The 13,697-nt window shown below is 58.7% G+C and overlaps 2 protein-coding genes across 2 annotated transcripts in view; one reads left to right on the forward strand and one right to left on the reverse strand.

Moving 5' to 3' along the window:
* The window catches only part of ILVBL (ilvB acetolactate synthase like), a 16,690-nt gene extending 15,372 nt beyond the window's left edge, over positions 1-1,318 (forward strand). Inside the window, exon 16 of the mRNA XM_065664692.1 lies at positions 111-1,318. Coding sequence (XP_065520764.1) covers positions 111-289 — 179 coding nt within the window. The 3' untranslated portion in view covers positions 290-1,318. The remainder of the gene's footprint in view (positions 1-110) is intronic.
* On the reverse strand, positions 959-13,409 carry SYDE1 (synapse defective Rho GTPase homolog 1). Its single transcript, XM_065664630.1, is given in 11 exon segments — positions 959-4,611; positions 6,173-6,407; positions 6,904-6,926; positions 6,929-6,995; positions 6,997-7,061; positions 7,137-7,263; positions 10,954-11,168; positions 11,273-11,447; positions 11,449-11,901; positions 11,903-11,973; positions 13,166-13,409. Coding segments are annotated over 11 exon segments (1,998 nt in total). The 3' UTR covers positions 959-4,288.
* Positions 13,410-13,697: the final 288 nt, after the last annotated feature.

Genomic DNA, 13,697 nt, shown 5'->3' on the forward strand with positions numbered 1-13,697 from the left:
GGTGTCCCCACGGATTGGATGGGCCCATTCCTGGTGCCCCCATGGGTTGGCTCAGCCCATTCCTGGTGCCTCCATCGCCCCCGGCGGTGCCGGTGCCACTGTCCCTGCAGGATACCACCTGGTGGCCGAGGCTCTGGGTGCCAAAGGCTTCGTGGTTGGGCGCCAGGACCGGGAGCGCTTGGGCAGCGTCATCCGCGCGGCGCAGGATTCGTGCCGCCGCGGCCACCCCGTCCTGCTCAACGCCCTCATCGGCCGCACCGGCTTCCGCGACGGCGCCATCTCCGTGTAGGGACCGGGGCCCCCGGTGGCACAAAGGGGCCTCTAAGGGGCTCTCAATTGGCCCCAAAATGGCCCTAAAGTGTCCCCAACATGAGCCCAAAGTGGCCTTAAAATGGCCCTAAAATGACCCAAAGTGGCTCCAAATTGGCCCAAAAGTGTCACCAAAGAGGCTCTAAAGTGGCCTCCAAGTGTCACCAAAATGGCCCTAAAATGACTCAAAGTGGCTCCAAATTGGCCCAAAAGCATCACCAAGATGAGCCCAAAGTGACCCCAAATTGGCCCTAAAATGTCACCAAAACGGCCCTAAAGTGACCCAAAGTGGCTCCAAATTGGCCCCAAAATAGTCCCAGAATGGACCCTAAATGGGTCCAAAATAGCCCCAAAGTGGTGCTGAAGTGTCCCCAAAATAGCCCAAAATGGTGCCGAAGTGTCCCCATGGGGTGGGTTTGGGTGACCCTGGGGACAGCCACATCCTTGCCCCCCCCATCCCCACAGTGTCCCCATGGTGTGGGTTTGGGGACAGCCACATCCCCATCCCCATTTGGGTGCCAGCCCCTTGGGGACACCCAAAGTGACACTTAGGGCACCGTGCCCCCCCCTTATCGATGTCCCCCCCGTATCAATGTCACCCCATATCAATGCCCCCCCCCCTTTAGATGCCACCGCACATAGAGCCCAGTGGCAAGTGCAGCTTGTGTCATTTATTGCTGGTGACGGTGACAAGGCAGTGGCAGGACAAGGGGGGGGGTCAGGCCACCCTTGGTGGGGGGACAACACACAGGGGTGTCCCCCATCCCCCCCCCGGTGGCTTCACATTGTGCTTGTTCCTTTAAGGCTAATACTGAGCAAAGCTTGGGGGGGGGGGGGGGTTGTATTTTGGTGTGTCCCCCCCCCCCCCATAATACTGGTAATGGGGTAGAAGGGATGGGGGGGGGGGGAGTATTTTGGGGTTCCCCCCCATAACACTGTCAATGGGTCTATTTTGGGGGTGCAAAGAGGCTGTGGTGATGGTGCAATAAATAAAGCTGAGCCCCCCCCACCCTGTACCGGCTGCCCCCACCGTGGGGGGGGGGGGGGGTGTCCCCATTGCCACCCAAGCTGGGTTGTGGGTGACACTGGGGTGCCCTAGAACCCCTTTTCGGGGTGCAAAAGGGGGTTTGGGGGGGGGCTGAGCCATGGAGGTCATGGACCCTTGTCAATAGTCCCTAATACTGATGGGGCTGGGGGGAGGACAAGGGTCCCGACGGAGGGGGGGTCCCCACTGTCACCCAGGCTGGGGGGTGGGTGATATGGGGGTGCCCCACCACCATTCATGGGGTGCAAAAGGGGGTCATGGACCCTTGTCAATAGTCCCTAATACTGATGGCTTGGGGGGGGGGACGACAACACTGGGGGGGCCCCGGGGGGGGGGACAAGGGGACAAAAAGGCACTTGGGCCATCTCCAACCAAACCAGAACCAAAGGAGGCCCCAGATCCTTCCTCTGCTCCGCCACCAAGATGGGGGGGGTGGAAGCTGGAGCTGGGGGGGGCGGCACTTGGGGGGGTCCCCACCTCAGCCCTGCTGGCATTGGTGTCACCATTGGGTCCCTCCTGCTCCGTGCTGTGCAAATCGAAGGCAACTCCAGGCAAGTGCTGCTGTTTGGTGGCATCGTCACCGGTGTCATCACTGGCACCAGTATTGCCATTGTCACTGGTGTCTGGTGGCATCATCACCGGTGTCATCGCTGGCACCAGTATTGGCATTGTCACTGGTGTCTGGTGGCACCATCACCGGTGTCATCGCTGGCACCAGTATTGCCATTGTCACTGGTGTCTGGTGGCATCATCACCGGTGTCATCGCTGGCACCAGTATTGGCATTGTCACTGATGTCTGGTGGCATCATCACCGGTGTCATCGCTGGCACCGGTATCGCCATTGTCACTGGTGTCTGGTGGCATCATCACCAGTGTCATCATTGTCACCGGTACTGGCATTGTCACTGGTGTCTGGTGGCATCATCACCGGTGTCATCGCTGGCACCAGTATTGGCATTGTCACTGATGTCTGGTGGCATCATCACCGGTGTCATCGCTGGCACCGGTATCGCCATTGTCACTGGTGTCTGGTGGCATCATCACCAGTGTCATCATTGTCACCGGTACTGGCATTGTCACTGCTGTCTGGTGGCATCATCACTGGCACTGGTATTGGCATTGTCACTGCTGTCTGGTGGCACCATCACCAGTGTCATCACTGGCACCAGTATTGGCATTGTCACTGGTGTCGTCATCACCGGTGTCTGTTGGCACTGTCACCAATGTCAGCATCACCAGTGTCTGTTGTCACTGGTGTCTGGTGGCATCATCACCAGTCTCAATGGTCTTGGCATTGTCACTGGTGTCAGCACTGTCACCGGTGTCTGTTGTCAATGGATTCTGGTGGCACTGTCACCGATGCTGATGTCTGTTGTCACTGATGCCAGTGTCAGTGGTGCTTATTGTCACCGGTGTCTGCTGTCACTCGTGCCAGTGTCACTGGTGTCCATTGTCACCAGTATCTGTTGTCACCAGTGTCCACTGGCACTGGCATCACTGTCACCAGTGTCTGTTGTCACCAGTCTGTGTTGTCATCAGTGTCTGTTGTCACCAGTGCCACTGTCACCAGTGTCTGTTATCACCAGTGTCATTGTCACCAGTGCTGCTGTCACCAGTGTCCATTGTCACCCGTGTCATTGTCACCAGTACGGTGTCACCAGTGTCACTGTCACCAGTATCACTGTCACCAGTGTCCGTTGTCACCAGTGCTATTGTTACCAGTATCCATTGTCACAAGTGTCCAGTGTCACCAGTGCCATTGTTACCAGTGTCCACTGTCACCAGTGTCCAGTGTCACCAGTGCCATTGTCACCAGTGTCCAGTGTCACCGATGTCCGTTGTCACCAGAGCCATTGTCACCAGTATGGTGTCACCAGTGTCTCTGTCACCAGTGTCCATCATCACCAGCGTCCAGTGTCACCAGTGTCCGTTGTCACCAGTATCATTGTCACCAGTGCCACTGTCACCGGTATGGTGTCACCAGTGTCTCTGTCACCAGTGTCCATTGTCATGAGTGTCCAGTGTCACCAGTGCCATTGTTACCAGTGTCCATTGTCACCAGTGCCCGGTGTCACCAGTGTCCAGTGTCACCGGTGTCATTGTCACCAGTGTCCAGTGTAACTGGTGTCTGTTGCCACCAGTGCCATTGTCACCAGTGCCGGTGCCACCAGTGTCCAGTGTCACCGGTGTCATTGTCACCAGTGTCCAGGGTCACTGGTGTCCAGTGCCACCAGTGTCCGTTGTTACCAGTGCCACCAGTGTCCATTGCCACTGCTGCCACCAGTGTCCGGTGTCACTGGTGTCCAGTGCCACCAGTGCCATTGTCACCAGTGCCGGTGTCACCAGTGCCATTGTTACCAGTGCCACCAGTGTCTGCTGTCACCAGTGTCCAGTGTCACCAGTGCCGGTGTCACCAGTGCCATTGTTACCAGTGCCACCAGTGTCCATTGCCACTGCTGCCACCAGTGTCCGCTGTCACCAGTGTCCAGTGTCACCGGTGTCCAGTGTCACCAGTGCCATTGTCACCAGTGCCGGTGTCACCAGTGCCATTGTTACCAGTGTCACTGGTGTCCATTGTCACCAGTGCCATTGTTACCAGTGGCACCAGTGTCTGTTGTCACCGATGCCACCAGTGTCTGCTGTCACCAGTGTCTGCTGTCACCAGTGTCCAGTGTCACCAGTGCCATTGTCACCAGTGCCGGTGTCACCAGTGCCATTGTTACCAGTGGCACCAGTGTCCGTTGCCACCGCTGCCACCAGTGTCCACTGTCACCAGTGTCCAGTGTCACTGGTGTCCAGTGTCACCAGTGCCATTGTCACCAGTGCCATTGTCACCAGTGCCGGTGTCACCAGTACCGGTGTCACCAGTGCCACCAGTGCCCGTTGCCACGGCTGCCACCAGTGCCGGGTGTCACCGGAGCCCCGTGCGGCGCTCACAGGCACACGTTGATCTGCTGCCCCAGCTCCCTCTCCAGGTCCAGGATGAGCGCATCGAAGTCCTTCAGGTTGAGCCGGGGCCCGAACGCCGCCGGGGGCTCCTCCCGCAGCCCGAAAGGAGCCCCCCCCCCGCCGGGGTCGCCGTGCCCCGGGGTCCCGGGGGCGCTGGCCCCGGGCAGCAGCAGGAGCTGGCGGCCGCACACGCTCCAGTCCCCCGCGTACCGGTTACTGGGGGGGCTCTCGGGGCCGCGGGGCCGGGGCCGGGCCACGACCGCGGGATCCGGCAGTTCCAGGCGCAGCCGCGGCGCTCGGGGGGGCGCTGCGGAGCAGAGAGAGGGAACGGTGGGATTGGGGATGGGGAACGGGGGGGAAAGGGGATGGGGATGGGGAACAGGGGGGGAATGGGGATGGGGAACAGGGGGAATGGGGATGGGGGAAGAGGGGGGAATGGGGATGGGGATGAGGAATGGGAATGGGTATGGGGATAGGGAACAGGGGGGAATGGGGATGGGGAACAGGGGGGAATGGGCACCGGGAATGGGGATGGGGAACAGGGGGGAATGGGGATGGGGATGGGGGAACGGGGGGGAATGAGGATGGGGAACAGGGGGGAATGAGGATGGGGATGGGGATGGGGGAAAAGCGGGGAATGGGCGCTGGGGATGGGGATGGGGAACAGGGGGGAATGGGGATGGGGGAACAGGGGGGAATGGGCACTGGGAATGGGGATGGGGGACAAGGGGTGAATGGGCGCTGGGAATGGGGATGGGAGACAGGGGGGAATGGGGAATGGGGATGGGGATGGGGGAACGGGGGGGAATGGGCACTAGGAATGGGGAGGGAAAAGAGGGGCATGGGGATTGGGGCACAGGTGGGAATGTGCAATGGGAATGGGGGGGGAATAGGGGTCATAGGGATGGGGGCACTGATGGGAATGGGCAATGGGAATGGGGGGAACAGGGGGGAATGGTGATGGGGCACTGGTGGGAATGGGAGCTGGGAATGGGGGAAAAGGGGGTCATGGGGATGGGGACACTGGTGGGAATGGGCACTGGGAATTGGGGGGAATGTGGATGGGGGAACAGGGGGGAATGGGCACTGGGAATGGGGAAGAGGGTTGTGGGGATGGGGGCACAGGTGGGAATGGGCAATGGGAATGGGGGGAATGTGGATGGGGGAACAGGGGGGAATGGGCACTGGGAATGGGGAAGAGGGTTGTGGGGATGGGGGCACAGGTGGGAATGGGCAATGGGAATGGGGGGAATGTGGATGGGGGAACAGGGGGGAATGGGCACTGGGAATGGGGAAGAGGGTTGTGGGGATGGGGGCACTGGTGGGAAAGGGCAATGGGAATGGGGGAAAAGGGGTCATGGGGATGGCGACACTGGTGGGAATGGGCACTGGGAATGGGGGGGAAATGGGGGTGATGGCGACATTGATGGGAATGGGCACTGGGAATGGGTACAGAAAGGGGGGTCATAGGGATGGGGACACTGGTGGGAATGGGAGCTGGGAATTGGGGAAATGGGGATGGGGACACTGGTGGGAATGAGCACTGGGAATAGGGGGAAATGGGGGTCGTGGGGATGGGGGAAAAGGTGGGAATGGGCACACGGAATGGGGAGGAAAATGGGGGTCATGGGGATTGCGTGGGGATGGGGACATTGGACCAGTTACTTGGAATGGGGGGCACTGAGCAGCAGGAACTAGGGGGACCCCAAGAGAGATGTTGGATGTGGGGGGCCTGGGCATGGGGGCACCCATTACTGGAGGCGATGGGGGGGCGGGCCATGGAGCTTTAGTTGGGAATGGGGACACTGGATCAGCTACTGGGAATGGGGGCACCCCAAGAGCAGCCATAAGGGGGTGACCCCACTTACCCGGCCAGGCCTGCAGCAGGTAGTGCAGCACCTCAATGTGCCTCTTGAAGTCCACGGCGCTGGCGATGTCCTGGCTGTGGGTGCCGCTGTGGGTGCCGCTGTGGGTGCCGGTGCCGCGGCTCGGGGTGAGCAGCACCGGCCCGAAGCACACGGCGATGTTCTGGGGGTTCATGCGGTTCAGGTCATGGTGCGAGGCCACCAGGCTCAGGTGGTCCAGGAGCCGCGTCAGGGTGGCCTGAGGGACACGGAACCCACTTTATGGTGCTGGGCACCCACTTTTGGGTGCTGGGAACCTACTTTATGGAGCTGGGAATCCACTTTTGGGTGCTCGGAACCTACTCTATGATGTTGAGCACCCACCTCTTGGTGCTGCGCACGCACTTTTTGATGATGGGCACCAAATTTGGTTCTGGGCACTTACTTTCTGGCACTTGGCACCCACTTTTTGATGTTGGGCACCCACTTTCTGTTGCTTTGCACCCGCTTTTTGGTGCTGGGCACCCACTTCTTGGCATTGGGCACCCACTTTTGATGCCGGGCACCCACTTTCTATTGCTTTGCACCCGCTTTTTGGTGCTGGGCACCCACTTCTTGGCATTGAGCACACACTTTTGATGCCAGGCACCCACTTTCTATTGCTTTGCACCCGCTTTTTGGTGCTGGGCACCCACTTCTCGGCATTGGGCACCCACTTTTGATGCCGAGCACCCACTCTGGCGCTGAGCACCCACCTTCTCCACGTCGGGCAGACACTCAGCAGGGTGACCGCATCCTGCTGCCCCGGTGCCAGCCGCGGGGGCCTCTTGGCCATGGCCTCCAGCACCCACGTGGTGCAGTGTCGGGGTGATGAGCGGCGTGGGCAGCTCGCGCAGGTAATCCTTGAGGATCCCTATGGCAAGAGGACCCCATGGGGCTGTCAGGGTGGGCCACGGGAGCCGAGGGGCACCCATAGGGTGGCACCCACCCGTGATGACGTTGATGTCGGGGTAGAGATGCTCTGAGAGCGTCACGGCCGCGCTGTCCCGCTCGAAGGCATCTCGGAGCTCCTTCTTGACTGCAGCTGAGCCACACAGCCGGTACAGGCCCACCACCTGCATGGGGACACCAGTAGAGACCAGTATAAACCAGTATGGGAGGGTGCAACCACCACCACCTGCATGGGGGCACCAGTATAGACCAGTATGGGAGGGTTCAACCACCACCACCTGCATGGGGACACCAGTAATAGACCAGTATGGGAGGGTGTAACCACCACCACATGCATGGGGACACCAGTATAGACCAGTATGGGAGGGTGCAACCACCACCACCTGCATGGGGGCACCAGTATAGACCGGTATGGGAGGGTTCAACCACCACCACCTGCATGGGGACACCAGTATAGACCAGTATGGGAGGGTGTAACCACCACCACACATGCATGGGGACACCAGTAATAGACCAGTATGGGAGGGTGCAACCACCACCACCTGCATGGGGACACCAGTATAGACCAGTATAAACCAGTATGGGAGGTTGCAACCACCACCACCTGCATGGGGACACCAGTATAGACCAGTATGGGAGGTTGCAACCACCACCACCTGCATGGGGACACTAGTCTAGACCAGTATGGGAGGGTTCAACCACCACCACCTGCATGGGGACACTAGCCTAGACCAGTATGGGAGGGTTCAACCACCACCACCTGCACGGGGACACCAGTATAGACCAGTATGGGAGGGTGCAACCACCACCACCTGTGTGGGAACACCAGTATAGACCAGTATAGACCAGTACGGGGAGTTCAACCACCACCACCTGCATGAGGACACCAGTCTAGACTAGTATAGACCAGTAGAGGGAGGATCAACCACCACCACCTGCATGGGGACATCAGTATAGACCAGTATGGGAGGGTGCAATCACCACCACCTGTGTGGGAACACCAGTATAGACCAGTATAGACCAGTACGGGGAGGTTCAACCACCACCACCTGCATGAGGACACCAGTCTAGACTAGTATAGACCAGTAGAGGGAGGCTCAACCACCACCACCTGCATGGGGACATCAGTATAGACCAGTATGGGAGGGTGCAACCACCACCACCTGTGTGGGAACATCAGTATAGACCAGTATAGACCAGTGTGGGGAGGTTCAACCACCACCACCTGCTTGGGGACACCAGTATAGACCAGTATGGGGGGGCTGAAACACTACCACCTGCATGGGGACACCAGTATAGACCAGTATGAGGGGCGTCTAACATGACCTCCTGCATGGTGACACCAGTATAGGCCAGGATGGGGGTGTTCAACCACCACCACCTGCATGGGGACACCGGTATAGACCAGTATGGGAGAGTTCAACCACCACAACCACCATGTGGGGGGTGGATTCCTCCACCAAACCTCCTTTAACCACTATGGGGACACCAGTTTGGGGTGGGTTCCTCACCAAACCCCCTTTAACCACTATGGGACACCAGTATAGGTGCGTTCCTCCATCAAACCCCCAGGAACCACTATGGGGACACCAGTATAGGTGCGTTCCTCCATCAAACCCCCTTTAACCACTACGGGGACACCAGTTTGGGTGCATTCCTCCATCAAACCCCCCTTAACCACTATGGGGACACCAGTTTGGGTGCATTCCTCCATCAAGCCCCCCTTAACCACTATGGGGACACCAGTTTGGGGTGGTTTCCTCCACCAACCCCCCTTTAACCATGATGGGGACACCAGTTTGGGTGCATTCCTTCACCACAGCCACCACCAGACACCAGTTTGGGGTGGATCCCTCCACCAAACCCCCTTTAACCACTATGAGGACACCAGTTTGGGTGCATTCCTTCACCATAACCACCACCAGACACCAGTATGGATGCATTCCTCCACCACAACCACCACCAGACACCAGTATGGATGTATTCCTTCACCACAGCCACCACCAGACACCAGTTTGGGGTGGATCCCTCCACCAAACCCCCTTTAACCACTATAGGGACACCAGTTTGGGGTGGATCCCTCCACCAAACCCCCAGGAACTATCACAGGGACACCAGTATGGGGTGCGTTCCTCCACCAAACCCCCTTTAACCACTATGGGGACACCAGTTTGGGGTGGATCCCTTCACCAAACCCCCTTTAACCACTATGGGGACACCAGTTTGGGTGTGTTCCTCCATCAAACCCCCAGGAACCACTATGGGGACACCAGTTCAGGGTGGGTTCCTCCACCAAACCCCCTTTAACCACTACGGGGACACCAGTTTGGGGTGGATCCCTCCACCAAACCCCCTTTAAACCACTATGGGGACACCAGTTCAGGGTGGGTTCCTCCATCAAACCCTCAGGAACCACTATGGGGACACCAGTTTGGGGTGGGTTCCTCCACAAACCCCCTTTAACCACTATGGGGACACCAGTTTGGGTGCATTCCTCCACCACAACCACCACCAGACACCAGTATGGATGCATTCCTCCAACACAACCACCACTAGACACCAGTATGGATGCATTTCTTCACCACAGCCACCACCAGACACCAGTTTGGGTGGATCCCTCCACCAAACCCCCTTTAACCACTATGGGGACACAGTTTGGGGTGGTTTCCTCCACCAACCCCCCTTTAACCATGATGGGGACACCAGTTTGGGTGCATTCCTTCACCACAGCCACCACCAGACACAGTTTGGGGTGGATCCCTCCACCAAACCCCCTTTAACCACTATGAGGACACCAGTTTGGGTGCATTCCTTCACCATAACCACCACCAGACACCAGTATGGATGCATTCCTCCACCACAACCACCACCAGACACCAGTATGGATGTATTCCTTCACCACAGCCACCACCAGACACCAGTTTGGGGTGGATCCCTCCACCAAACCCCTTTAACCACTATAGGGACACCAGTTTGGGGTGGATCCCTCACCAAACCCCCAGGAACTATCACAGGGACACCAGTATGGGGTGCGTTCCTCCACCAAACCCCCTTTAACCACTATGGGGACACCAGTTTGGGGTGGATCCCTTCACCAAACCCCCTTTAACCACTATGGGGACACCAGTTTGGGTGTGTTCCTCATCAAACCCCCAGGAACCACTATGGGGACACCAGTTCAGGGTGGGTTCCTCCACCAAACCCCCTTTAACCACTACGGGGACACCAGTTTGGGTGGATCCCTCCACCAAACCCCCTTTAACCACTATGGGGACACCAGTTCAGGGTGGGTTCCTCCATCAAACCCTCAGGAACCACTATGGGGACACCAGTTTGGGGTGGGTTCCTCCACCAAACCCCCTTTAACCACTATGGGGACACCAGTTTGGGTGCATTCCTCCACCACAACCACCACCAGACACCAGTATGGATGCATTCCTCCACCACAGCCACCACCAGACACCAGTATGGATGCATTCCTCCAACACAACCACCACTAGACACCAGCATGGATGCATTCCTTCACCACAGCCACCACCAGACACCAGTTCGGGGTGGATCCCTCCACCAAACCCCCTTTAACCACTATGGGGACACCAGTTTGGGCTGGGTTCCTCCACCAAACCCCCTTTAACCACTATGGGGACACCAGTTTGGGCTGGGTTCCTCCACCAAACCCCCTTTAACCACTATGGGGACACCAGTTTGGGGTGGGTTTCCTCATCAAACCCCAGGAACCACTATGGGGACACCAGTATGGACGCATTCCTCCAGCACAACCACCACCAGACACCAGTTTGGGGTGGGTCCCTCCACCAAACCCCCCTCCGAGCCCCGCTATGAGCAGCACTCACCTTCAGGCCACGTTTCTCTATCTCAGCCACGCACTTCTGGATGATCAAAGGCACTTTGGTGGCCGTCTTCTCCCTTTCCACCAGTTTACCCAGTTCCACCCCGAAGACGCGCGGCTCCTGCTCACTGGGACAATCCCATTGCTCCACCAAGGTGAACTTGGAGTAGAGGACACCCCGCGGTTGCAACCTCACAGCCAACTGCTGGGCACGGCACCCTGCGGAGCCAACGTTGCCATCAAACTCACTACCGAGCACCCAACCCCAACCGGGACCCCCTCACCACCACCACCACCACCACCACCTTCATCCCCATCCTCACCGCGGAAGATGTGGGGCAGCACCACGGTGCCGTGGCAACAGAGGCGGTTGCGGCAGGAGGTGGCATCCCAGGAGAACACCATCACCTTGAGGTGCTGAGCACCCTCCAGCTCCAGGTTGAAGGTATGGTTGAGACCCAGGAAGCCCGTCTTGCAGGACAGCAGCGCCGTGCGCGCACCGGTTGGCCGCGTCCACCTGCAGCACGCAGAAGACCTCGCGCCCATCCCCTCGCGGTGGCTTCAGGTCCTTCACGCCGTGGAGGTGGACGCTCACCAAGCCGGAGATGTGCTGCCCGCAGCGGGGTGGCGTCTCCCCACTGCTATAGGGGTGGAAAGCACCCACATCCAGCCCTAGATCCACCTCTTCCGGATCACACCGGGGCTTGGCCTTCATCGGAAGCTCTGGGGAGTCTCCATCGCTCAAGTAGCCACCCCTGGGGGTGGCTTTGGCCCGCGGGGACGCCACGCTGGTGTCCAAGTGGTAGCGGCTGATGACGTTGCTGGATTCCTTCCTCTCGGAGGGGGATGCTCCCTCCTCGTGGCCTCGGGAACGGGGATTCCGGAGGCTCAGCTTCCTCCGGAGCTCCGGAAGCTTCTTCATCTTCATGGAGAGGCGACGCACGGTGCCCGGGGGACTTCACCTTCTGCAGGGCCCGGCTCTTGGTGGGGCTGGCGGGAGGTGATGGGGTGGTCGGGGCCTTCCCTGTGCCAAGGGGAAAGGGGTGAGCGGGCTGGGAATGGCGGGGGGGGGGAATGGGAAGGGTCCTTGGGATGGGGTGGGGCTGGGATGTGGAGAAGGGGATGGGGAATGCAGGGGATGGGGACATGCGATGGAGTGGGGGCAGTGTCTGGGGGGTCTTGAGGACCCCCTCACCCACAAAACCTGGGTGCCCAACAGCTAAAGTGGGTGCCCAGTGCCAAATTGGGTGCCCAAGAACAAGAAGTGAGTGCCCAGCACTAAAATTGGGTGCCCAACACCAAAAAGTGGGTGTTCAGCACCAGAAAGTGGGTGCCCAGCACTAAAAAGTGGGTGCCCAGCATCAAAAAGTGGGTGCCCAATAACAGAAAGTGAGTGCCCAGCACTACAATTGGGTGCCCAGCACTAAAAAGTAGGTGCCCAGCATCAAAAACGTGGGTGTCCAGTTGGGTGCCCAATAACAAGAAGTGGGTGCCATGCACTGAAATTGGGTGTCCAGCATCAAATTGGGTGCCCAACATCAAAAAGTGGGTGCCCAATAACAAGAAGTGAGTGCCCAGCACTAAAATTGGGTGCCCAGCACTAAAAAGTAGGTGCCCAGCATCAAAAAGTGGGTGTCCAGTTGAGTGCCCAATAACAAGTGGGAGCCATGCACTAAAATTGGGTGTCCAGCATCAAATTGGGTGCCCAACATCAAAAAGTGGGTGCCCAGCACCAAAACGTGGGTGCCCAGTGACAAAAATGTGTGCCAAACATGAAAAAGTGTGTCCCAAGCACTAAAAAGTGGGTGCCCAACATCAAAAAGTCAGTGTCTGATACCAAAAAGTGGGTGCCCAGCACCAAAAAGTGGGTGCTCAATACAAAAAGTGGGTGTCCAGTGCCAAAAGTGGGTGCCCAGAACCAAAAAGTGGGTGCTCAATACCAAAAAGTGGGCGTCCAGTGCCAAAAGTAGGTGTCCAGCGCCAAAAAGGGGGTGCTCAATACCAAAAAGTGGGTGCCCAGTGCCAAAGTGGGTTCCCAACATCAAATTGGGTGCCCATCACTAAAAAGTGGGTGCTCAACACCATGAGGTGGGTGCCCAGCACCAAAAAGTGGGTGCTCAATACCAAAATGTGGGTGTCCAGTGCCAAAAGTGGGTGCCTATAAAGTGGGTGCCCAAGAGAGCAGGACCCGGGCTATGGGTCCCAGGTCTCCTCACCACCAGGCTGGGTCCGTCCCGGCTCCTCGGTGCTGCGGGCTCCGGAGCTCTCCCCCATTCCCAATCCATCCCGGGCGGGCTCCTCCCTCTCCCCATCGCGGCTCCCGCTTTTCTTCCCGGCGCTCCCAGGCTGCGGATCCTCATCCTCCGGGATGGGGTTGTACCAGATGTCCCCCTCGCTGCCGGCAGCACCGGGATCCACCTCGGCTGCAGCTCCCGGCTCATCCAAACCTGGAACCTTCATGGATGACAGCACCCAGTGCCGGCTGCTCCGCTCCAAGCTCTGCAGGTAGGCTCCATGCCCGGGATTCCTACCGGGAATCCCAGCTCCCCGGAGCCGTTCAGCGCCTCTGCTTCCTCCGCCGGCTCCGGGTCGTCCTTCCCGGGATGCGCAATGCCAGAGGCAGGATCTGGCTCTCCGGTGTCCACCGGATCTTGGGAAGCTTTGGCAGGAAGCGGCTCCTTCTCATCCCGGCCTCCGCAGGAGAAACGGGCCCAGTTCTGCCGCCGAGATGCGACCGGCACCGGATCA

This window comes from Lathamus discolor, unplaced genomic scaffold (assembly GCF_037157495.1).
Source record: "Lathamus discolor isolate bLatDis1 unplaced genomic scaffold, bLatDis1.hap1 Scaffold_51, whole genome shotgun sequence".
Classification (NCBI taxonomy): domain Eukaryota; kingdom Metazoa; phylum Chordata; class Aves; order Psittaciformes; family Psittacidae; genus Lathamus; species Lathamus discolor.